Source organism: Stegostoma tigrinum, chromosome 7, assembly GCF_030684315.1.
Source record: "Stegostoma tigrinum isolate sSteTig4 chromosome 7, sSteTig4.hap1, whole genome shotgun sequence".
Taxonomy (NCBI): Eukaryota; Metazoa; Chordata; class Chondrichthyes; order Orectolobiformes; family Stegostomatidae; genus Stegostoma; species Stegostoma tigrinum.
The window spans coordinates 44,529,571-44,556,095 of NC_081360.1; the positions used below are offsets into that span (position 1 = coordinate 44,529,571).

Genomic DNA, 26,525 nt, shown 5'->3' on the forward strand with positions numbered 1-26,525 from the left:
GTAATCCTGGCTATAGGCTATCAGCTTTTAATAATCAAAACATAACTGTGGTTTCGATGCATTGGAAAGCATTTGGATACCCAAAATTCTTGTACTGAATCCATATTTATTTATAATACTTTGTGTGCAAGCAAAACAATCCCTTCTAACTACCTTGCATAAACAACCAACCAGTGATTGACTTTAGAAAACTGTATGCTTGCCGGCATGCTTTGTAAGTAGTGATTCTTTACCAATGAAGTTTCACATAAATCCATCTGCAGACTTACTGAAAAATGAATCACTTACATAATTTTATATCTGAGTTAGTTTGGTAACCTCAGGATCTTTGTCTGTCATAAACCTCGTGTTTCAGGCGTTCCGTCATCTGATTTAAATGTGGTCTTTTTTTTCCTGTAACTTACATTTCAGTAATTCTTGGAACTTTTAGCTGTGTGATCAAGTGGTTTAATTTATAGAAAAACTGATGAGCTGAATAAAGATAGTGTGTAAAAATGTGTTTTCATTTTGCTTGTAAACAATAGTCTGAAAATTTGGTTAGTGCCTATTGGTAGGTATAGAACATACTGTCTGCCTTTATTGCATAGGCAAATTGTACTGGCATTGGGAGCATGAAATACTGAAAATAATATTGGGATTAGGTTGCTGTATTCTTTTCAGAACCGATCTTGATTTTTTGAACCCTCAGCAGTTCCCTTTTTACATTAAAATTTGGTGTGAACTGGTAGAAAGGCATGATGAGGTTTGTTCCCAATAATAAACAACGATAGAAAATATCCAGTAGTTGTGATGTTTGTGGCTACTAATATGTTACAGATCACTTGAAATTATTCTTAAACTTTTCTTTGTCAACATGTTAAATGTACTTTCATAACTTAGCCTAGGGATGAGGCAATCAGTTTATACACTATATTGTAATGTATTGAGGTCAAGCATATTGGAATTGTTTATTATTCACTTGCCATACTTTGCTATTTTTAGACATAGCCTTTCATACATGAAGTAAATGTAAACTTTCTGATAAGTTTTAAAAATAATCTGCACAACCTGTTGGCATGTAGATTCTTAATTTATGGAAAAGAAAGAGGTATAATTTAAATAGACAATTACCTTTGTTGGCTTTCACTGATTTTTACCTCCTACATAGTGGTGAAGTAAAATAAAACCTATAAGCACTTCAAAATTATGATCATTTAATAAGTTGGTGAGATTGGGAGTTTAGAATCAGCTTGAATAAAGCTTTGCGTACTTTAACCCAGCAATATTACAATGTATATTCCATGCAGCAGATAAAAGGTACTGACAACATTTAAAATAGTACAAAGAATTTAAAGCTTCCACATTTAATTTGCCAACCAAATACAGAATTTTCTCTGCTCTATTTCAGCGTTGTTACAATGGCTTAGAATGGAATAAAATTGAAAATGGAAACCAGATGATTTTTAAAAAAAAACAAACTAGACCTTTAGCCATGATAACCTAGGATTGGAGAGCTAATCGTGGCGATAACAAAGTGTAGCTTTCTGTTGAAGGGTCTAGGCCCAAAATGTCAGCTTTTGTGCTCCTAAGATGCTGCTTGGCCTGCTGTGTTCATCCAGCTCCACACTTTGTTATCTCGGATTCTCCAGCATCTGCAGTTCCCATTATCTCTAATCTTGGTGATAGTTTGTTTATATAAACAAAATGGAGTTAATATAACAGAACAAATAACTTGCTAGTTATAGCATCAGAAACCATGAATAAATTTACATGTAAATTTGTTGATAATTGAGAGTAGGGAATATTAAATTAAAAGTAACTTTTAATTGTATTTCATCAAATAATTAACTTAAACTATTACCCATTATGTCAATGAAGAAACTATCTTGTGATTCAAAAGAACTCAAGGGATAAATGAGCTTAATTCCTATTGTTTCATCTTGATAATAGACCAAATTTGACGACTGATTGCCTTATGCATGCTAAATAGTAGAACTGCAGCATAAGTTTCTGCTGTACTTTTAGGAGAAATGGTTACAGGTACTGACGTGCGTTTAAGAAAGGTAACTTCTTGCTTCATCTAACCAACATTATTTTAAGATTAAAGTAAAAGCAATCTAGTGGTGCCATACAGTTTTATTAGAACAAGCACAGGTAGCAGCAGTGTACAGAATCAATATGTATATGCATTAGTTAACAATTGCACTTCTTCTGGGCCCTTTTCAGTATGCACTTCAGTAACCTATTTAAGCATCACTGCCAAGTTTCACATCAGTCAGTTCATTTCAGTCTTCCACAACAACACTGCAGACTTTTGGTAAGGCATTTGTAACATTCATTGGCAGGCTAATTTAAACTTGCACGTGCAACTTAATTTACATTGCAACAGACACTGCAGAGTGTGTTCTTTCTAAACAAACATATATTAAAATCTATCATCTATTTAAGTCAGGCACAGCCTGAATATACAGAAAAGTAGACACCTGTGGAAATATATAATACAGGTATAAAGCAGTTACTTTGTTCTGCAAAGCCCAATGCTTCAGTACGAAAGATGTTTTTCAATTCCCAAAGATGAATTCCATCCAAAGAATAAGGTGACAAGGAGGGAGAATGCAACTTGATTGAATAATAGGGAGGATAGAATAAATATGTTTGGAAAATTTACGTATGTTACATTAATATACAGAAGTATGGACATAGTGAGCATCTTAGATATCCATCTCCTTGTACAGATAGCCAAACATTGCAATTTTCTTTTCAAAGGAAACTAGAATTTTTTTTAGACATTGTTACCCAGCTTTTTCTGGCAAAGACTATTTCAAGTTAAAACTTTATGGGGTTGGAGGGGATTTTTTTCCTTTTGAAATGAGATCTTTAGAAAATTCATTTAATGAAAAATAGTTTCTAAAATAAGAAAACAGCAACACTTAAAATCCAATACAATAAATTGATATCTCTAATTTTGGCCTAAGGATTGTATTTGAATAGATTTAATATCTCAGCAATTGGACCTTAAGGCACTCGAGTAGAATTACTGATCATGAAAGAACAGAAACAATGGATGTGTTAAATGTTTACAACTGATACAATTTTGTGACAGGTTAATGATTTAAATAACTTTAATGGAAAAATACTAAAGCTTAATAAATGGGACAATTAAACACCTTCAGAGAATGGTGGATAATTTCAACACAATAGCAATGTTAATAATTTACCTTTATTGTTTAATATTAATGCTAGTTTTGGAATATTAAAAATTCTTACTATGGAAGTATATCAGTTAAAACCTTGTATTTACATTTTTAATTACACATCTACTTACGACAAGATGCATTCATTCTAGTACATTCTAACATGATCCATTGAAATATGTACATGTAGGATAAAGTAAACAACTAACTTTTAGTGCAATGTCTTTGTTTTATGTCAGGAAATTTTAACCAGTATTTTTCTTCAAATGCACTTCAAGCTTTTGTGATTCTGTTTAGTTAAGAATCTCTGAACCCAGATGTCCACATTAGTAAAGCGTGATTTTGAATTTTCTTAAAACTAATGGTAACAATTACACTCTAATTACACTCTCATAATTAAACAACAAAGAATTAAGATCTCCATTCATTCAGTCTGCTTTTAGAATGGTTAAGAATTAAAGAGCCAAAGATTGTGAGCACACTATTTTGATTAAATGCTTGATTCTAACTTTTCTTTAAAAACAATGAATGGTTTCAATCATTAATTGTTGCCAAGTGGGGAAAAAAAAGGTAAAGAACAAAATAGTGTAGAATTGATGAATCTTTTGAGACTAATCTCTCTCTGAAATGGCTGTAAATGAAAGAATGCAGCAATGCTTACTGAATTGCAATAAACTGCACTTAACCACTTTAGATATACAATACAATACTTTAACTGAAATAGACTGAGTTTACATTGGCATTTTCACCAAGCTGTGTTCCTTTTGGCATCCTTTTTCCTTCAGGAATAGTGGTATTTTTCTAGAATCTAAACATATGTTTAGAGCATGAATTTGTATTATCCTGCCATATTTAGATCAAATGTTAATTACTGAATCAAATACAAAAGTCTATTTTCTTGTGCAATTTTAGTGTATTTTAAAATTGATAGGCCCATATCCATAAATTTTACATGATGCCGTTGAAAACTTGCATGGTGTTTTGTGGGCAGCTGTAGTATAAAATGTTCATTTTACATACTTTGATGCACTTTACAGCCTTCCATGATTCACTGAAGGCGTTTAGACTCTTGTATGATGGTGATTGAAAGTTTAACTTTAATGGTAGTGGCTATACCACAAACAAAAGGAAAATGCATGTGGTTGGAAGAATACATTCAACTTAACTATAATTGTCATTAAATTTAAATACTTTTAGACGTTTTGTGCGCTCAGCAACACGACTTATTCAATTAATGGTTTTCTAATAAGTAAACTGAGTGGAGAATGGCTTTTTTGCTTTGTACATCTTTCCTTTTCAATTTTCATTGTCATTTTAAAAAAAGTTCCAATAATAGCTTTCTGTTTAAAAACAAAGAACTGCAGATGTTGAAACCAGAAACAAATGCAGAAATTGCTGAAAGACTCGATAGGTCTGGCAGCCTCTGAGGAGAGAAATCAGAGTTAATATTTCGGGTCCAGTGACCCTTTATCAGAACAGGTTTCTGTTGCGTTATATTGTACTTGTATGGGAGGAATGGAATGGGCCTATGTATGTCGAAGGTACTTATAGTATTTTGAATTTAAGTTCAGCATTGCAGATCTTCTTAATGTGTGATTGCAAGTTGAAATTTTGAGATCATGACTTGAGATGTCAACGACTGACCCAACCCTGCTGTGACCCCTCAAAAGTAGAAGTTTAAAACTTGAAATGGGGCACAGTGATAAAAGTTTGGAAAACACTGGTCTGTGGCATTAAACATCTTGCTTTTTAGGACAACTTTTTGTTTATACCTGTAAGGCTGCTGAAGTATGTGGAACATTTCACATCAGTATAAAACATTAATAGTAAATTGTAGAATCCCTAGAATGTGGGAGCAGGCCACATATCCAAGACCACATCAACCCTTCAAAGAGCATCCCACCCAGACTCATCCCCCTCCCTATCCCTATAACACTGCATGTCACATGGCTAATCCATCTAGCCTGCACATCACTGGACATGACGGGCAATCAGTCCACCTAACCTGCACATCTTTGGACTGTGGGAGGAAACCAGTGCACACACAGGGAGAACATGCAAACTCCACACAGACGGCCATTCCCAGGAATCCGGGATCCTGTTGCTGTGAGGCAGCAGTGCTAATCACTGAGCCACTATGCCGACCAGTAGATAGTTTATAAATTTTGAAATTGCAACGCAGAACGCAAATGGCAAGCCAATTGAAAACAAACCCTAATGTAAATGGTGGAAAAAGTTTGAATACTGAACAAGACTGCACGTTAACAAATTTCAATCTAAATGTTTTGTACACTAGGCACATTAATCTTTAGAATGATACTTTATGGTATTTAAAAACTGAGTTAGCATTATGTAGATATCCAGAATTAAAAATGATGTTTGCTAAAAGTAATTATTTTAAGGCATGTAAATGGATGATGAAACATGTTTAGCAAAAGCTATGGCAAGTATTAATGCTTCATTAAGATTATAGTTTCATAAATATGTGACTGTCAAACAGCCATCCTTATTCTTGTGCATTCATTTTAAAATACACTTTTGGTTTACCAAAAATTCACAGCTTTAGTGGAAAATAATTTTCTAAACCAGTGTTTTGGTCTTGGCCTATTTTTATAATTATGTCTGTAATTAAACAGACGTACCTAGCATATGACCAGCAAAACTGTAAGAATGCAGTAAGATTTATCATAGCTATAATAACTTTATGCATAGTTAATTTCTTTGTAAAGACTGTCATTTTTATTTCTTCACTTTGTTACCAGAGTGCTATGCTTTCTAATTTACTGAACCCTGGATCCTTCCGCAGTTCCCAGTAGTTCCCATTGCTCATCCAGGATTCTCTTTGATTACTGTCAAGTACTTTCCTGCAAAAAAAAGTGACTTTTGTTAAGATTACCTACAAATCAAATTTTTTTTAATATAACATAACTAATGATGACTATTCTTGAAGTACATATGAATTTGCCTGACAGACTAATAGAGTAACAGTCAGCACTCACTTAAAAAATCGGGGTTGATAAGTTGTATTGCCTTCTTCCATTAATCTTCTCCGCTCTCTTTGTAATTCCTCTATTCTACGCTTCTCAGCTGCAGCAGATTCAATATTTCCTTCTTCAAGGAATCTGATGAGAGGTATGAATTAGAATTTGTGTTAGAAAAATACTATTTTATCCTAAAAACAAAAGCCTGCCATCTACATGTAATTGTGGGATTTAGGTTTGTAATTCCTTGATTACACAGCCTCACACCCTATAGCCGCTCTACTCCATCTGTTCTGATGATGCCACCTTCCATAGCGGGGCCTCAGAAATGTTCACCTGTTTCTTCAACCAAGGATTTGCTACTACCATTTTCCATACTTCTGTCCTCACTCGTTACCTTCTGCAACAATGATAGGGTCCACCAGTCGTCATTTGCCACTCCATCAGTACCTACATCCAAAAAGGATTTCCTGCTGCCACCACCAGATACACATTTCCCTCCAATCTACTGTCAGTATTCCACACGTTCTGTTCTCTCTGGACACCCTGGTCCACTTCTCCACACAAACGTAGAAGATGCAGCATTTGACCATTTACCATCTTCCCCCTCTCTATCCAAAATCCCAGACACACCTTCCAGATGAAGCAGTATTTACCTACTCTTCATTCAATCTAGTCTGCTGTATTTGCTGTTCATAATGTGGTCCCTTCTACAGTGGGCAGACAGAACACATGCTGAATGCCTATGCCCTGTCCATTAAAATTGACCCCAAGTTTCCAGTTGCCTGTCAGTTCAACACATCATGATCTTGTGCCAATATTTATCTCTGCAGTACTCCAAGGTTCAATGCAAGCTGGAGGAACAACACCTCTCTGTCTAGGTACCTTACAGGCCTCAGGGAGGCAACATTAAGTTTAACAGTTTGAGTATGAACACCCTCCTCAGCATAAGTAACACCTATTCCCAACTGACATCCTGACAGAGACAGATTGGGGTTGCTTTCCTTAAAGATGTGCTTGAGATGTATAAAATAGATAGGATAGACAAGGAAAACAAATTCTTCCTTTGGTGGACTGATCATTGACTAAGGGTGAGCAAGGCAGAAACCTTCACAATATTTAAGATGTGGACTTATAATGCCAAGGTGTACAAGGCAATCAGCTAAGGGCTGGCAAATGGGATTAGAATAGTTAGGTAGTTGGTTTTGACTGGCGCAGACGTAAAAAGGGCCTCTAGCCCATTACGTGTTAGAGACCTCGATGACTAATTCTGCTACTGGTTGATTTTTTTTTCTGGGATTCTGACTTGTATGCAAGACAGTAGCCCTGCCCAGAGCCTGGCAATAACCTGCCTCCGGTGGAAAGACAACTTACCAACTCAAAAGTTTGATCATGATGGAACCCTTCAATATTATGTTTCTAGGTCCCTTCCCAAATATAACGTACTGTCCTGAACTTACAGGGGTGCCTGGTAAATAAGTCTTCCATTAAGGTAGAACTGTTTATGGAAAGTGAACTACATTACTGTATACCATTTCCTGAATTGAATAATTAATTAAAGCAAAATTTGCCGAGGCAGTTTGTCACTGACATTTATGTTGTACCTATATTTAGGTCCCAGTTCAGTTGGCTGGTTGTGATGTGTGACACCGACAGCCTGGCTTTAATTCCCACACTGGCTGAGGTTACCATCAAGATCCTGCCTTCTCAACTTCGTCCCTTGCCGACCTTGAAGGCAATGGTGACCTTCAGGTTAAACCATCAGTCTGTCTAATGAGACAGGAACACTTTAGTCACCTGGGAGTGTGGCAGCTTAAAAATTGGAATACCAGGCCAGGAAGTGCAGAGACTGGGGACAAATGCATGATACAGATATGCATAGCACACAATAACAGCAGGCACAGGGAAGTAGCAGGACTCAGAGGGACTGGAGGACTGGAATGCATTTACTTCAATGCAGGAAGTATAGCAGGTAAGTCACATGAATTATGAGTGTGGATTCTGCATAGAATTATAATATTGCCATTACAGAGACATCATTAAAGGAGAGACAGGACTGGCAGCTTAAAAGTTCCTGGATATTATTGTTTTAGATGGGACAGAAGGGGAAACCAAGGGAGTGGAGGAGTTGTACTGCTGATGAGGGATCACATCACAGCTATGTTGAGGGGGAGAATCTTGCAGCGAGGCATTATGGATGGAGCTCAGGAAGAGGAAGGGTGAAATTACAATGTTGCGAGTTTTTTTTATATAGACCTCCCAACAGCCAACAGGAGACAGAGGAGCAGATATGTTCAGAGATAATGGGAACTGCAAATACTGGAGAATCCAAGATAACAGTGTGGAGCTGGATGAACACAGCAGGCCAAGCAGCATCTTAGGAGCACCAAAGCTGACATTTTAGGCCTAGCAAAGAGTAGATTCGTTGTGGTGGGTGACTTCAACTTTCTTCTTATTGACTGGGAATTCCTTAGAGCCAGCAGCTTGGATGGAGATCAATTTGTTAGTTGTGTCCAGGAGGGCTTTTTGAGGCAGTATGTTGACATTCCAATCACAGAGGAGGCCATATTAGACTTGTTCCTACAGAATGTGCCAGGACATGGGGCAGATGTTTCAACAGGACAGCATTTTGGGGTTAGTGCCCATAACGCCACAAGATTTCGAGTAGTCATGGAAAAGGGCACAAGTGGTCCTCGGGTGAGGGTGCTTAATTGGGCAAGAGCCAATTACACTGCAAATTAGATGTGAACTGGAGAATGTGGATTGGAAGCCATTATTTGACAGCAAATCTACAGCTGGCAGGTGGGAGGCTTCTAAACACCAACTGATGAAAGTGCAGGACATGTATGTCCCTGATAAACTAAAGGAACAATGGATGACAATGAAAATTGTAAAGTTAGTCGAAAGACAAAGGGAATCTGACAAGTCTAGGCAGCTACAAACTGACGAGGCTCTGAAGGAGTACAGAGAAATTAGGAAGGAACTTAACTGTGCAATTAGGAAGGCAAAAAGGGGCCATGAAATGTCTTTAGCAAACAGGATCTAGGAGAATCCCAAGGCTTTTTACACATATGCTAGGATAATGAGGATAACAAGGGAACAAGTAGGCGTACTTAAGGATGAAGGAGGGAAGTTATACATTGAGCCACAGGAAGTGGAGGAGATCCTGAATGTGTGCAGGGAAATCCAGGAAACTACAGACTGATGTCTGTGGTCGGCTAGTTCTTGGAGAAGATATTGAGGGATAACATATGTGTGCATTTGAAGGAAAATGGCCAAGTTACAAGCAGCATGGTTTTGTCTGGGGAAGGTCACGTATCACCAACCTGATTGAAGAGGTAATAAGGATCATTGATGAGGTAAGGGCTGTAGATGTAGTTTATAGGGACTTTAGTAAGGCATTTGATTAAAAAGTCTCACATGACAGGTTGGTACAAAAACTAAAATCACATGGGATTTGAGCTGGCCTGGCTAGATGGATAGAAAACTGGCTTGGTCATAGAAGACAGAGGGTAATGGTGGAAGGATGATTTTCCAGAATGGAGACCTGTAACTAGTGGTGTTCCACAGGGGTCAGTCTTAGGTCCTTTGTTGTTTGTAGTACATAAAGTGATCTGGAAGAAAACGTGTGTGGTCTGATAAGTGGAGTTGCTGATAGTGCCAACAATTGTGGAAGTATACAACAGGATATGGGCAAATTGCTGACCTGGACACAAGTGGCAGATGGGAGTTTAATCCAGACAAATACAAAGTGACGCATTTTGAAGAATCAAATATGGTGTGAATTATAAATGGCAGAACCCTTTGGTACACTAGTATTCAGACTGATCTGGGTGTGCAGGTCCACAGTTCCTTGAAAGTGGCAACACAGGTAGCCAAGGTGATTAAGAAGGCATAGTCTGGTGCATGGAGTACACGAGTGGGCAAAACATGTCACAGCTAATATAAAACCCTTTGTCTTCATTTGGAGTATTGTGTACAGTTTTGGTCACCACACTACCCGAAGGATGTCGAAGCTTTGGACAGAGTACAGAGAAGATTCACCAGGATGTTGCCTGGTCTCCAGGGCATTTTCAATGAGGAAAGGTTAAAGAGACTAGGATTGTTTTTATTGGAAAGGCACTGGCTGAGAGGAGACGTGATAGAGGTCTACAAAATTATGAGCAGCATAGATAGGGTGGATAGAGGCTTTTTCCCAGGGTTGAAGTTTCATTTACAAGGGAGCACAGGCTCAATGTCAGAGGGGAAGGTTTATCATAGAACAGCATCATCGAATCCCTATAGTGTGGAAACAACAGGCCCTTTGGCCCAACAAGTCTGCACTGACCCACACTATCCCAGCCAGGCCCATCTCCCTATAACCCACCTAATCTCTGCATCCCTGAACACCACGGGCAAGTTAGCATAGCCCATCTACCTAGCTTGCACATAGAACATGGAACATTACAGCACAGTACAGGCCCTTGGACCCTTGATGTTGTGCCGACCTGTCATACCAATCTCAAGCCCACCTTTAGAATGTGGGCAAAAACCCATGCAGACACGGGGAGAATGTGCAAACTCCACAAAGACAGTCACTAAAGGGTGGACTTGAACCTGGCTCCCTGGCACTGTAAGGTAGCAGTGCTAACCACTGTGGGAGATGTGTGAGGGAAGCTTTTCATGCAGAGACTGGCACCAGCCTGGAATGCACTACCAGAAGATGTGGTGGAAGAGGGCACGCTGAAGACATTTAAGAGGCAACTAGATGGGTACATAAATAGGAAGGGAATAGAGGGATATGGATCAAAAAAAAGGCAGGTTTGTATGTAGATTAATTAGGGCATAATGGTCAGCACAGACTTGGGCGGGGGGGGGGGGCCACAGGGCCTGCTCCTGTGCTGTACTTTATCATTTCCTTTACATGAACAAACGAACTAACATTGCCAATCAACAGAATGCTGTCTCATTCAAGGTAACGCAGTTGTTGAGCTGTGGGGCTTGTGTATATCTGAGGCCAAAATAAGCAGGTTCTTTATCAGTCGGTCAAGTCAATGCTTATGGGGAAAGGGCAGGGAAGTGGGTGAAAGGTATGTTCAATTAGCCATAATCCTATTGAATCATGGACAAGGCTATAGGGACACCTGTTCCTATTTCTTGTGGTCTTACCCTTCCAGACAAGCAGTCATAAGAGGAGAAAGTAGAATTAGGAGAAGACCAAGCGATCCCTTGTTTGCTCGGCCAATGATTATGACAAAGCTAGTCCTCAACTCTTCACCCCTCCACCCCCAAAAAGGTCCAAAAATCAGTCAAATCAATCTTATTCCTAAACACATTCAATAACAGTAGCCTTAGCCACTCTGGAGCACAGAAGTTCAACAATTCACAAATTCTTGCCAGAAGCAATTATCATCTCACCCTCATGATTTTCTAAATGTACTATTTCTTTGTGCTTTCTAGTCATGCCCTGTATTTACTTGACAACTGCTGTCAGACATTTAAACTAGTTCCTTGCTCTGTTTTCTCTCATCTTTCTTGAATAGCAATGTTAGAATTGTTATAGAACATAGAACAATACAGCACAGAACAGGCCCTTCGGCCCTCGATGTTGCGCTGACCTGTGAACTAATTTAAGTCCCTCCCCCTACACTATCCCATCATTATCCATATACTTATCCAAGGACTGTTTAAATGCCCCTAATGTGGCTGAGTTAACTACATTGGCAGGCAGGGCGTTCCACACCCACACCACTCTGAGTAAAGAACCTGCCTCTGACATCTGTCTTAAATCTATCACCCCTCAATTTGTAGCTATGCCCCCTTGTACAAGCTGATGTCATCATCCTTGGAAAAAGACTCTCACTGTCCACCCTATCTAATCCTCTGATCATCTTGTATGTCACTATTTAATCCCCTCTTAGCCTCCTTCTCTCCAATGAGAACAGACCCAGCTCCTTTAGCCTTTCTTCATAGGTCCTCTGCTCCAGACCAGGCAATATCCTGGTAAATCTCCTCTGCACCTTTTCCCATGCTTCCACATCCTTCCTGTAATGGGGCGACCAGAACAGCACGCAATATTCCAAATGAGGTCGCACTAGCGTTTTGTACAGTTGAAGCATGACATCACGGCTCCAGAACTCAATCTCTCTACCAATAAAACCTAACACACCGTAAGCCTTCTTAACAGCACTATCGACCTGGGTGGCAACTTTCAGGGATCTATGTACATGGACACCAAGATCCCTCTGCACATCTACGCTACCAAGAATCTTTCCACTGACCCGGTATTCTGCCTTCCTATAATTCCTTCCAAAGTGAATCACCTCACATTTATCAGTATTAAACTCCATTTGCCACCTTTTGGCCCAATTCTGCAGTTTATCCAAGTCTCCCTGCAACCTGCAACAATCTTCCACACTGTCCACCACTCCACCGACTTTAGTGTCATTTGCAAACTTAGTAACCCATCCACCTATGCCCGCGTCCAAGTCATTTATAAAACTGACAAACAGCAGTGGTCCCAAAACAGATCCTTGAGGCACACCACTAGTAACTGGACTCCAGGCTGAATATTTTCCATCAACCACCACTCGTTGCCTTCTTACAGAAAGCCAGTTTCTAATCCAAACTGCTAAATCTCCCTCAATCCCGTGCCTCTGTATTTTCTCCAATAGCCTACCATGTGGAACCTTATCAAAGGCTTTACTGAAGTCCATGTACACCATGTCAACTGCCCTTCCCTCATCCACATGCTTGGTCACCTTCTCAAAAAACTCAATGAGGTTTGTGAGACACGACCTGCCCTTGACAAATCTGTGCTGACTATCTCCAATCAAATTGTTGCTTGCTAGATGGTTATAAATCCTATCTCTTATAATCCTTTCCAAACTTTTTCCTACAATAGACGTAAGGATCACAGGTCTATAATTACCTGGGTCATCCCTACTGCCCTTCTTGAACAAGGGCACAACATTTGCAACCCTCCAGTCCTCTGGTACTAAACCTGTAGACAATGAGGACTTGAAGATCAAGGGCAAAGGCTCCGCCACCTTCTCCCTAGCTTCCCAGACAATCCTTGGAAAAATCCCTTCTGGCCCAGAGGATTTATCTACCATCACACCTTCTAGAATTGATAACACCTCCTCTTTACTAACCTTAATCCTTTCAATTCTCGTAGCCTGTAACTCAGTCATCTCCTCTACAATATTCTCCCATTCCTCAGTGAAAACAGATGAGAAATAATCATTTAGCACCTCTCCAATCTCCACAGGGTCCACACACAACTTCCCACTTCTGTCTTTATCTCCCAGTAAATGGGGCCATTCTAGAATTTTAGGGTCATCAATCAGCACTTTTGTAGCAAGTAATATCAGAATCTATAAATGGAATACTTTAACCATTTTCACCTTTGATCTGGTCTAAATCTGGCATCTGTTGACGGCAGGAACTCTTTCAACACTGGATCCAATTCATTTAGCTCAATAGCGAATCTTGTAAATCCATAATACATGTCACTGTTTGTTGGCATAGAGCCTGTGGAGTTAAATTAAATACATATATAATTAGAATAACTATCTCAAAATCATTGTCATGGAAATATACAGCAATTACGCCAATTTCACTAAAGGTAAATGACTGAAGACAAAGATTTATCCTCTTCCATTGCTCATTGCATAGCACTTAGAGATATCATGATAACATCAAACACAAAGGTTTTGCAGCTTTAAATTTTTGATTTTCAAATGGTAATGGATCATAATAATTTATTTTGTCAAATGACGCAAAAGATTGTGTAATCTTAAATGCTTTTAAAAAGCCCATATTTTTGTATATATTATGATTATTTTAGATAACTAACACAATGAATGTCATGCAAGAGGTCAGATCAGGTTGACAGACCATTAAACATTGTGAACAAAACGAACATTTAACACAGCAGAAGCAGCTAAAATTATTCAGTTTATGACAGAATACACTACCAATGTACTGTTATGACACTTCTGTTTGCCATTCATGTTGTATCACTTTTGTTAAGAAAGCATTTACAGTACATGAGCCATCAACCTTAACCAACTTGTTTCCAAAAATGTGGTTAACTTTGGATAGTCCACAACCAAGTCATGACCAAACCCAGCAGACAAATTCCCTGGAGGAGTAAGGCCCATTAGTGTATTTAATGGTATTGTATGGGAATGTGGTGCACTGCCTTGTGAAACCTGGTCTCTAAAGAGGTTAAAAGAATTCTGATGGTACCCTCCCCTGGTCTTTTAAAAACATACTTGACTAATGTTTTGAGTGTGCGTGTCATGTGATCAGATGGATGGTGAAGTGTCAAGGATGACATTCCCAAGAGGAGGCTGTGACCCCTAAGTAGCCACTTAAGGGCTCTGTCACTATTGACCAACATTTATTGCCCATCACTAGCTGCCCTGAGCTGTATATCGCTGAGGCCCTGTATGGATTTTTGCTGCGGCCCAATGGAATTTTCCGTTCTTCGGTCAATCCTCTAACCAGGCTGATATATTACCCCTGGTGCCTTCTGGTTTTATTTTATAGTCAATTCAAAAATTATTATTTTATGATTTGCTTTAGAATATCCAACATCCATTAGCTTTACTTCATCTGCCCTGCTAGTTACACCCTCAAGGAACTGTAATAGATTTGTCAACCACGATTTCCCTTAAAGGTGTATTTGGCTGGCTCATGATTTTCTAAATGCACTGTTTCCTTGTGCTTTCCAACAGATCCCAACATTTTCCTGACGACTGATGTCAGGCTATCTAGGCCAGTATTTAAACATTTTTGGATGGGGGTGATATATCACATGAATAGACCGCAAGGTATACCCTGACAGACAGGCTTTAGGCCCACAGGGAAGAACTGGTCAATGGGAACAGAGAGATTGAGAACGAGATCCACTTTGGCCTGCATGTCAACACTTTCCCAACCTTTTCACACAGGGGCCTCCTTGTACCGTCTCAGCAAATCTACCCCATTTACATTATACTTGGGCATCATCACCAATTGTCTGCAAGACCACAGTGCAAAATGCTCCCTGCTGTCCCTGACTGGCCAGCAGCACCAAGTGATGGGACATCTATTCTACATTAGGATTTTGGAGGAATTATCCCTCGCAGGAGCTGTGAAGTCTGATGTTGGCAACAATGTCTCTAGTTGGGATTTAATTCACTTGGGTCCCCTGAAAACAGCTTCAGCAAGGACGCCATCGGTGTTCCTGCCTTGAACATGCCCCTGGCCATGACCATTAAGTTCCACGCATTATCTACTCTTCCTACTCTCTCATCGTCTACATTTCCAAACTTTAGACAGGACAAGAACAATGGTTATCAGAGTAGTGTAAGAAATAGGTGCAAGAATAGGTCATACGGCCCTCGGGCTTTCTTTGCAACTCAGCTCCACTTTCTTGTCCACTGCCTGTATCGCTTTAGTTCCTGAGAGCTCACTATGTTCTCAATCTCTGACTTGAATAAATGTAATGATGGAACACACTAAATGATCAATCTCTTTAATCTGAGCTTGTGCTTTGGTATTCTATTTTCCCAGCTGAGGAAACAAGCTCTGTGCCTATCTTGCCAAGCAACTTTGGAATGTTATAGGTTTCAGTGAAATCACCTCTGAACTCCTAGAATGTTGGATCAATTTACTCAACTTCACATTACAGAGCAACCTTCTCATCTCAGATACCAATTTTGCGAACGTTTGCTGGACTGCCTCCAAGGAAAGTATATCTTTTTTTAAATATGGAGCCACAGGACTGTGCACAGGAAGGCACAAGTGTTTAATTGTGGATGTACCAAACTCTTTTCTGGCCAAAACAATCAAGCTGTAGCCTGGCAGGTAAGCATTAATAAACAAGACTACAGAGTATTCAATTAGCTTAAGCAAAACCTACAGCTGCAATTTCAGTTTTCTCACATTCTACTAAAACATTCTGTGATACAGCTAACAATTCCGTACTGATATTGTGTGCCTTGCAGATGAAATCTATCACATAATGAAAACAAACATGTCTACAAACCACAGCTTCAACAACTTTTCACTCTCTGAACCATGCCTCAACATGCCTCTTGCACACCCCATTGAGCCCTGGAATGATTTAGAGAACAGAAGTCATACAATGGCAAGCACGAGAAATTGAGACCCCCTTGCAAGGGGGTAACAGTGGGAATATATCACTTACAGGAGGAGAGGGATAAGCTGACAGGTGTACAGGCACTTTTGGCAGTACTGGGAATAGAAGGTACGGTTTGCTGTTAGATTTTATTGAACTTGCATTAAGCAAAGTGGCTGCCAACTTACCACAACTAATCACGCAGGGAACAGATTTTCGATTTTATTTATTTAATATGACTTAAAGTAGAGTGGCCTACAACTGGGAATATTGCTGGAAGTATTCTAGAGGCCATACAAAAAGTTAGGAGCAATTTAACTGAATTAGTCTGGAACAAACAGAAAGGATTTGGATCAGATTCTTATTTCAAACAGAACAGAACATAGAACATTACAGCACAGTACAGTACAGGCCCTTTGGACCTCGTTGTGCAGACCTGTCATACCGATCTCAAGCCCATCTAACCTACACTATTCCATGTACGTCCATATGCTTATCCAATGACGCCTTAAATGTATCCAAAGTTGGCGAATCTACTACCGTTGCAGGCAAAGCGTTCCATTCCCTTACTACTCTGAGTAAAGAAACTACCTCTGACATCTGTCCTATATCTTTCACCCCTCAATTTAAAGCTATGCCCCCTCGTGCTCGCCGTCACCATCCTAGGAAAAAGGCTCTCCCTATCCACCCTATCTAACCCTCTGATTATTTTATACGTCTCAATTAATTCACCTCTCAACCTTCTTCTCTCTAATGAAAACAGCCTCAAGTCCCTCAGCCTTTCCTCGTAAGACCTTCCCTTCATACCAGACAACATCCCAGTAAATCTCCTCTGCACCCTTTCCAAAGCTTCCACATCCTTCTTATAATGCGATGACCAGAACTGAACGCAATACTCCAAGTGCGGCCGCACCAGAGTTTTGCACAGCTTCACCATAACCTCTTGGTTCCAGAACTTGATCCCCCTATTAATAATAGCTAAAACACTGTATGCCTTCTTAACACCCAAACACATACAGTATTGACTTTAGTAGGATGGTTAAAGTCCAGGTGGAAAATGGAAATTAAAGTTAAAGAAGTTAACTGGATTCACACTGGTTTGTGTGAGGTTAGAATTATTCCTGATAGAGAAATATACAAAGAATAAAAAAGGCCCTTCAGTCCTTTGAGTCTGCCGGTCAAAAGCAACCACCTAACAATTCTAATCCTATTTTTTAGCACCTGGCCGATAGCCTTTTATGCCTTGCTATCACAAGTGTAAATCTAAATTCTTCAAATGTTATGAGGGTTTTGCCTCAACCATCCTTACTAGCAGTGAGTTCCAGATTCCTAACTGTTTTCTCACATTCCCTCTAAACTTCCTGCCCGTTACCTTAAATTTGTGTCCCCAATCATTGACTCCTTCACCATGGGAAAATGTTTCTACCCTGTTTATGCCCCTCATAATTTTATACATCTCAATCATGTTCCGCCCTCAGTCAGCTCTGCTCCAAGGAAAACAAACCTAATTGATATTTTGGATATCCTTCCGGTTTTGTTACCAAATTTACCTTAAAACAAAACACACGTGTCAAATATAAAATCTCTAAGTTGTTGCTGTGTTGAAGGAACCCAATAATGGAAAGTTGTTAGTCTAAAAAATAGGATACGTCGCATTGTTGCTGTAAATGATGGTCCCTTGCAAACACAAATTTAACCAATTCACACTCTATACATTGAACTTCAGAATTTATCCAATGGTAAATCACTCATTAATGTATTTACCTGGTCTCCAAGTGCACTTGGCAGAGGGTGCAACTCCACAGTACAGCCCTTCATGCCACTTGCCAAACAGTCGACGTACTACCTTCCCTTCCTGATCCATCACTAGTCCTTGGACCTCATTTACGTTTGAGCTCCAGTAACTTCCCTTTGCAAATAAAGAAAGTACTAAGATTCATATGATAGCCATATGCCGTTCTAATAGTCTTTACACATTAGTTTTGAAATAAGGCAACTCTTTTCTCTTACTACTGCATATTTAAATGAGGTTCTTTTTTGCCATTACAAGGCAATGGGAAGTGTATTACACATATGTTAGAGTTAATGGTGCTCAATAAGTGTCAATATAAAGTAATATCTAAAGCAAAACTGCATCATATAATTATATCAATTTAATGTTAGTAATATAGTAGAACTAAATTGAACAATCATGTTTAAAAAGATACGAGTTACATTTTCACAGACAAGTTCAATAGAATGACAATTCCTTTTGCATATTGTTAAGAATACTCTTTTTATAATAATGCAAATTTATCTATGTTTACCTTAATAAAAGTCAGTTTACAAATGCACACATTATTTTTTGTGTTTCTAATAGTGATCTCTCCATAGTGTTCTATCCAACGGCGTCCACTCAGGATGTTGTGTATGCAGGTGGTAACTTTGTTCCATTCAAAATGATCTCCATATCTAAAATTTCAAGTAATTATTCTGCAATGAGACTGATAATTTAGATGGTAGAAAAGACAACAAGGAATCTATTTAGATGTGATTCCCTTGTACCTCAAATAACTAGGATGACAAAACAAACAGTAAAAACCACAAAAAGGAGCATGGAAAACCCTTCAGGGATATTAACATCGATTTATAAGCTTTTACAATTATATTACGAAAAACAGGGGTGGTTGGAAGAAATGTGGGTTGCTGATAATGTCAATGAAACTAAAACAAAAAATGGATAGACAAACTGAAAAATGACTTTGCTTCAGTTACAGTGAAGAAGCAGGTCTATAGACCAGGCGCTCCTCTTGCTACTTATTTGCTATTTTGATCTCTCTAAAGATCATTTTTAGCTTCCTCCTAATGCCACTGCCAGTCTCTTCACATGCACTTTCTTTGAACTTCCTGTAGTTAACCTAGTTCTTGCTATTATCACATAATATCTGACATAGGCCCCCCTTTTCTGTTTTATCTTACTCCATCTGTTGCTATCTGGATTTAGTTGCCCTACGAATCCAGCTTGTGGAAAAATGTACCTCACTACACCTTAACCATCTCTTTAAACAGCCTGTTGCAACATTTCGATTTTGTTTGACAATCTTTCATTCCGATTTACCCGAGCATTCTCAACTCAACAAAATTCACCCTCCCGCCCCGATCTTTTATATCAGATTGCTCATCCTTTTTTCATAGCTAATTTAAACTTTATGATCGTTCCCTAAATTTACAGCTACTGACTTTTGATTGACTTCACCCAGTTCATTTCTCAGTATCACACACCACCTCTTTTATCATTAAATGCACATCAACATGCTCCTCAGAAATTCTTCCTCCTCTCTGGCCTTTACGCTATTGCTTTCCCAATTTAATGTTAATAGATCTGCCATACAGGGAAACTACCTCTCATTTTGGTTGTAACCTTTGGGAAAGGTTACTTTTTATCTGGACTATTGTTAGAAGTGCAATCATTCAATCATTTGTTTTGAACTAAGAGAATTTGTAACTGGAAAAGAATGAGTGGGAAGGGAGCACAAAAACAAAAGGACTTTGTGCTGTAGGTTCTGAAATGGGTGTAGAGTTAAGGAATTACTGGTCCATATTGGGCTGGGCATGCCAAACATCTAATGGTGCAAACTGGAGGTCAGAGGGCAGCAACTAGTAAAGATTGCTACACAATGAATACATTGATCCTGTTGCCAGGATAGCGAGCATGCATTGAGATTAATTTCTTGATGCAGTCATGGTCCAACTTCATGTCAGACAGTGCTAGCTTTATGGTTGTGTATTAGTATTGTTTGGGTGCAGTGATGATGTAAGGGTGTAGCTTGTAGAAGTGTAATTTGGAAGGGTGCGAGCTCCAGTATAATAGTTACTCAGGAGTTTGTGTAATTACAGTCCAAGTTTTCCTGAGTAAATATTTTACTTAACTTCATTGGAACCAAAGTTTCCAATTTAAATGGAGACTTTAGGAGCGATACTAATAGAAAGGTATTGCCTAGAGACACATTCAATATTCCAGACAGTTCTTTTGGAATCTACTATGATGGGGATTCCACAGGTTCCTAGCATGGCTCCTACCGTTGCTGCAAAAAGGACACTGTACACTGCAGTGGCACCATCTACCCCACTTTAACAAATGCCCTCATACCTGTGCAAAGCACTAAAATTTCCTCCTATGTGCAGCAAAAATCTGATAATAACTATAAACAGCTCATCAAAGAACTTATGCCTTAGCATAATCAAGTTGAAATACCTTTCCAATAGCACCAAGACAAGGCCCAATCTTGCTTCATAAAACTTGTTGTTCAGAACTAACTATCTGTTCCTTCCTGTTTGTCTTTACTCAAATTGGTTACTGTTACTATTGCCTTGACATTTCTCTTTAGGTTTATAAATTTCCTCTCATCCAACCATTCTGTTCTTTCTTTGTCATTTAAATGTCTACCTATAGACCAATTTGCTAGGGCACTGACCCCAGCTTGGTTTAAGTGGAGGTCATATAATGCAACAATTTTCTTTCTGAATTACTGGTGCTAATGCCCATGCATGCATTGAAAACCTCCCCCCAACGCCTCCACAAACTCTCACAGCCAAGGTTTTAACTTTGATCTGTCTGCCGATGTGAAACTGTACGTGATTCACGTAGTCATCCCAAGGCTTGACATTCTGCTTATCAATTTGAATCTCAGCTCCTGAAACTTGCTTCATTGCAGAATCTCATTGTTGTTGATTGCCACATGAACTGTGACAACTAGAGCCTCCTCCTCCTTCAAGGGTTTCTCCACTCACAACACTGACACTGGGCAGGAAACATCCCACTTAGGATTCCCTGTCACGGCTGACGTTTCTCCTCGCCCAGCGATACTCCCCCTACCAATACTAACTTCCTTTGTCTCCATCCAATTCAATAATCAACTGTACCATTGCCCCTGCCCATACTCACTGCAGTCCTCCAATAATATTAGACAGTAAAATTAAAAGTTTTAAAAAGCATGACTATGCCAAATCTTAATTTTGTAAATAGATTAATGATAAAGTACACAGAAAGCTTTCAGATTGAAATTCGCTGCAAAGTACTCAATAAACTCACATCCTAAATTTTATTTAGCATTGTAATATTGAGTGGACAACCATTAAACATCTTAAAGCAACTTGCTGTCTGCGTGCATGCTTAAACTTTGGATCAAATCAAAATAAAATTAAAATTAAACTCACTTAGGTAGCATGACATTCACTCTTCCTATTGGGAGTATTTCCATGGATTTTCCCCAAAATTTATTCTTCCATCTGATATCTAAAAGCAATGGGCAGTTTTATGATAACAAAAATTGAAACCATGCATTTTCTTACAGATACACATCAGTGCATATCAGTTTAAAGTTTTTTTGTGACTATATCTACATGTAAAAACTTGGAAAGTTGTTTACTGCTGTCACCACTGGTGAGGTTTTGCTGTTCAAGTAACAATGAGGTGAATGGAACTTGTAATTATTTATGCATAAATGGTTCAGCAACTTCACATAGGAAGCAGATGAGCTGTTAATTGACGACAATCAAAAGTTGTCAGTGTTGTACGGTTCCATCTATAGGTTTGCAAAATTTCGATTTTACTGTTTACCATTGAATGGCATGAAGGTGTAATATTGTTACAGTATACAAAAACTAAACTTGCCTTCAAGTTAAATTCATAAGTGCAACATATTAAGTATAAGCTATCTTCTAACTATGTGATATTGCACAGCCCGTCAACCTCTCTGATGCTGATAATTAAGTACTGAAAGTGATACAAATAGTCATTTGGTAGTATGAATCTATAGTATTGCTGAAGAACATTTTGTTGCTTATTTTCATTTTGTCCCCATCGAGACACTCACAAGAATACCAATTAAAAGATTATACATTTAATGGTATGGTCCTGGGGTGTGTTGCTGAACAAAAAGACATTGGAATGCAGGTTCACAGTTCCTGGAAAGTGGCGTTGCAGGCAAATAGAATAGTGAAGTAGGCGTTTGGTACGCTTGCCTTTATTGGTCAGTGCATGGAGTATTGGAGTTGGGAGATCATGTTGCGGCTGTCAAGGACAATGGTTAGGACAGGGTTTTGGATTACAGCATGCAATACCAGTCTCCTGCTGTAAGAAGGATGCTGTGAAACTTGAATGGTTCAGAAAAGATTTACAAGGATGTTGCCAGGGTTGGAGGGCTTGAGGTATAGGGAGAGGCTGAAAAGGATGGGATATTTTCCCTGGAGCTTCGGAGGCTGAGGGGTGATTTTATAGAGATTTATAAAATCATGAGGGGCATGGATAGGGTAAATAGACAAGGTCTTTTCCATGTGGTGGGGAAATCCAAAGCTAGAGGGCATAGGTTTACGCTGAGAGGGGAAAGATATAAAAGTGACCAAAGGGGCAACTATTTCATGCAGAGGGTGGTGCATGCATGGAATGAACTTCCAGAGAAAGTGGTGGAGGCTGGTACAATTACATTGGGTGTATGAATAGTAAGGGTGTAGAGGGATATGGGCCAAATGCTGGCAAATGAGACTAGATTTATTTAAGATAGCTGGTCGGCATGAACAAGTTGGATAGAAGAGTCTGTTTCCCTGCTGTACATCTCTTTGACTGTAAGACTGTATACTGTATGAGAAGGGGGTGTTGACTGGTTGACTAAATTTAAAACAGGCACTACCTGTGTATGTGTTTCTGTCTGTGTAGTATGCTTGTGTATTTGCAAGCTGAGTTGATTCTTAAGTTGGTTGACAGCATAATTCTCAGCTCATTCGGGATTACTTAGCAAATATTGTCCTATTGCTGAATCAAACCTAATGTTGGAACCTAGTTTGGGTTTTGCAAGAATGGGTTCTTGTGAACAGTCAGTACGTTGCCTACTGTGAACAGCTGAAGGGATATGCTGTTTGATACGATCTGCCTTTGTCTTTGGGATGTACATTTACATATGTAATATCATTCTGGCAATGAAATTCATATATCACATTACACATTGGAGTGTGAGGCAAAATATCTTTTTGGCTCGATGACATCATCCTTAAGTAATGAATACTACATGTGTTGCTACTGCATAATAACAGCACAAAACAGTTAGCTTCAGTTGTTGCTCAATTTTTTTTAAAATGCTTTGACCTTCCAGGGTAATCTTAGGTAGACGGGATGTATTTCTGGCCAAAAACTTTAGGGCTGTTGATTAATTTGCACAATATACAAATGAGAAATGATCTGATCATGGCTGCTGTTTTCTTACAGGACAAATAGTGCAAGCCCATCTTCATTGGTCAATATACAATATGTGGTCCATGCACTATAAGACTGGCTTTATCAGCAAACCTATAACTACAGTTCGAGTCATCTGCTCCCCATGCAGGTTGTTTTTGACACAGAGCTATTCAAAGCCAATATCCAGAGGTTCCATGTCTCAGTGTTTTTTACTTTCAAGAGTTTAATAGTTTTGGGGGTGGTGGGGGCGGAGTTGGCGCAGATGAAGGGAACCAACAGGCAGCCTGTGCTGGTTTACAGGTTAGATGGACAACTGTTATATTCTCTGACCTAGAACGGAGACAACTGCAGAAAGCAAAGAACTGCAGGTACTGGAAACACTTCACTTCGAAAGAGGTTCGCTGGGCTTGAAATGTTAAGTCTGGGTCTCTCTCTGCAGATATTGCTAGAGCTGCTGAGTTTCTCCAGAAATTTCTGTTTTTGCTTGAGATAACTGCAAGTCAGTTTGGGATAGGCTTTTAAGCATTCCTTGTAATATTGCATTCATTGATTTATCCCTTAAGGGGCTGAACTGGTGGCTGGCCAGGAGAGTGGAGATTGAGCTTTCCTGGCCAGGAGACTGGAAGGCAGCAGGGACCTGGGCCTGTTTAAGTTGCTTTTCTGCCGCTGGCCATCCACAGCCAGAACTGGAAAATATCGCCCCAAGACCCAGGGGGCTCTTTTTTTCAAAAGCCATTCTCCCAATCTGCAGTGTCACTGTCGACAATTAGTGTACACAGAGCTGGGTCTCTCCGGTGCTGCACTCCCTTTCAAGTTACACTGCTTGTCTTCATTTCCTCTCCTCATTCTTTCTGTCTTATGTCATGTGTCTGCTTATTCCACCTGCGTGACAAATAAATCATTCCACTTAATTATAAATAGAAGACAAAATTTAAGTGTCATCTTTCTTGCCTCATTTAACCATGCTTATTTAAGCCAAGCCTTTTAAATTTGTACAGTGAAGTTTGGCAAAGACAGATAGTTGGAAACTGTTTTCAACCTTCGCGTTTTTTGTTTTCTCAGTCCTTGCCATAAAACTTCAAACCCTAAACAGGCTAATGGTGCAATTAAAGGGCCAGTTAGTTTATTGCCTAAACTGCAGTGCAGAATGACCACCAGGGTGCAGGGTTCATTACACATTTTACCTGAGGTAGTTAATCGGGGCTTAACTCGCTGCATAGCAATATCATAACTTAAACCACAATTATCAATCTTCTGTCAACAGAAGCAAAGGGTGAAAACAAGGACTGCCTTGTACTCCACTGTTAAACCACCCTGATATTTTCCCTCTGAGCACGTGCAAAAAGCTGCTGAGTGTTTTTGGTCAGTCATGTGCATCCTTCCTCCATCATAATCAAATAGGTTTAGTTGTTAAAACAGTGGGACTACTGCAAGGAAAGAGCTACACTCCCTCTACTGGACATGTTTAATTTTAACAATTCTGGTGTGCAAGTAGGAAAATAATCAGTGGTTATTAGAAACAGGAACAAAGCAGAGCGTGTCTTACACCATCTGAATTCTCTTGCAAACTTCTTTCAAAATTCTTTCAGTGACAATATTGATCTCCTATCAGTCACACCTCTGCACCTGTTCTTTAACTGAATTTAAACACTGGCTTACCAGAAGGCAGCAATAACAAGGTGTAGAGCTGGATGAACACAGTAGGCCAAGCAGCAACACAGGAGCAGGAAAGCTGACGTTTCGGGCCTAGATCCTTCTTCAGAAAATGTACATGTTCTTCATTTTCTGAAAAAGATCGAGGCCCGAAACGTCAGCCTTCCTGCTCTTCTGATTGCTGCTTGGCCTGATGTGTTCATCCAGCTCTACACCTTGTTATCTCAGAGTCTCCAGCATCTGCAGTTCCTGCTGTCTCTTACCACAAGGCATGTCATCAGATATCTGATGATGAATTTAGTAAAAGAAAGGCCCTTCATCCAATGCTTTCAGCAAAATCGAACATTGTACTTCAGCAGAATAATCCAAATCCATAAAACCTGGAAGAGAACTTCAGCTTTCAGAAAAAAGAAAGAGATTGAGCAGCCAAAAATTTAGACAGCCATCCAACGCCAACACCAACACAAACACAATTTGTGGGATGTGGCCTATTTAGGTGACTTGCTCATACTAAATGTGATAAGCAGCTTTAAAACCATAGGTCAAATTAATGGTCAATATTACAACTAATGCTTCAGATTCCATGAATATGACTTCAGCAGATGCCACCAGTAGTCATATGTTTTAACCCATCCTTATGAATCCATACAAAAAAAATGGACAAGTTATGTAAGAATTATTCAGGTGAGTAATTAAAAATATTTCCAGTGATCCAATGCCATAGCATTTAGAATACACTGCCTCTAAATCTACTCCGCTGACTTCACACCAAAATCATCTCAGTGGAAAATTAAGACTCAATTTCTGTTTTAGGAAATATTTGAGTAAGTGGATACCTTGCCAAAAGACAAATTTCTTTGATTCACAATGGCAGGCAGAGATGGGTGGATGGTGGCTGACCTGTGAAATGAAAATATTGAAACACTTATAAAAGTCAAAAGGAGCATCTAGATTTTTTGTACAATGTATGCATTCTTTACAGGAAATTAGTAGCAGTAAAGGTTAATAATTCGTTCATATCTACAGAAATGTGAAAGGCATAGTGTGCCAGTAATACTGTAAACAATGAAAACTACGGTTGTAAACTTGTTAGTAGAGGTGCAGCAATTCCATGGGTTATGTTACAATGATAGCAGATCAAGTTACATTGGATGTTTCCATTCAAACTATGTACATAGGAAAACAGGAACAGGAACAACTATTCAGTCCCTTGAGGTTGTTCCAACACTCAATGAGATTTGTAGCCTTACTTCATACCTTTGGTCCATAGCCGTTGATACCTTTGCTTAACAAAATTTAATCTGTCTCAGATTTAAAACTGATCTCGCATCAATAGGTAGACTGAGCAATAAAGGTGGTGTTTGGCATGCTTACCTTCATTGCCCAGACCACTACTA

The 26,525-nt window shown here is 39.2% G+C and overlaps 1 protein-coding gene across 1 annotated transcript in view; it reads right to left on the reverse strand.

Moving 5' to 3' along the window:
• Positions 1-1,340: 1,340 nt before the first annotated feature.
• Positions 1,341-26,525, reverse strand: part of osbpl6 (oxysterol binding protein-like 6) — a 173,082-nt gene continuing 147,897 nt past the window's right edge. Inside the window, exons 16-22 of the mRNA XM_048535144.2 lie at positions 25,965-26,028; positions 21,462-21,540; positions 18,572-18,716; positions 18,030-18,174; positions 13,540-13,666; positions 6,173-6,295; positions 1,341-6,037 (exon numbers count right to left, since the gene is read on the reverse strand). Of these exons, the coding sequence (XP_048391101.1) occupies positions 5,929-6,037; positions 6,173-6,295; positions 13,540-13,666; positions 18,030-18,174; positions 18,572-18,716; positions 21,462-21,540; positions 25,965-26,028 (792 nt within the window). The 3' untranslated portion in view covers positions 1,341-5,928. The remainder of the gene's footprint in view (positions 6,038-6,172; positions 6,296-13,539; positions 13,667-18,029; positions 18,175-18,571; positions 18,717-21,461; positions 21,541-25,964; positions 26,029-26,525) is intronic.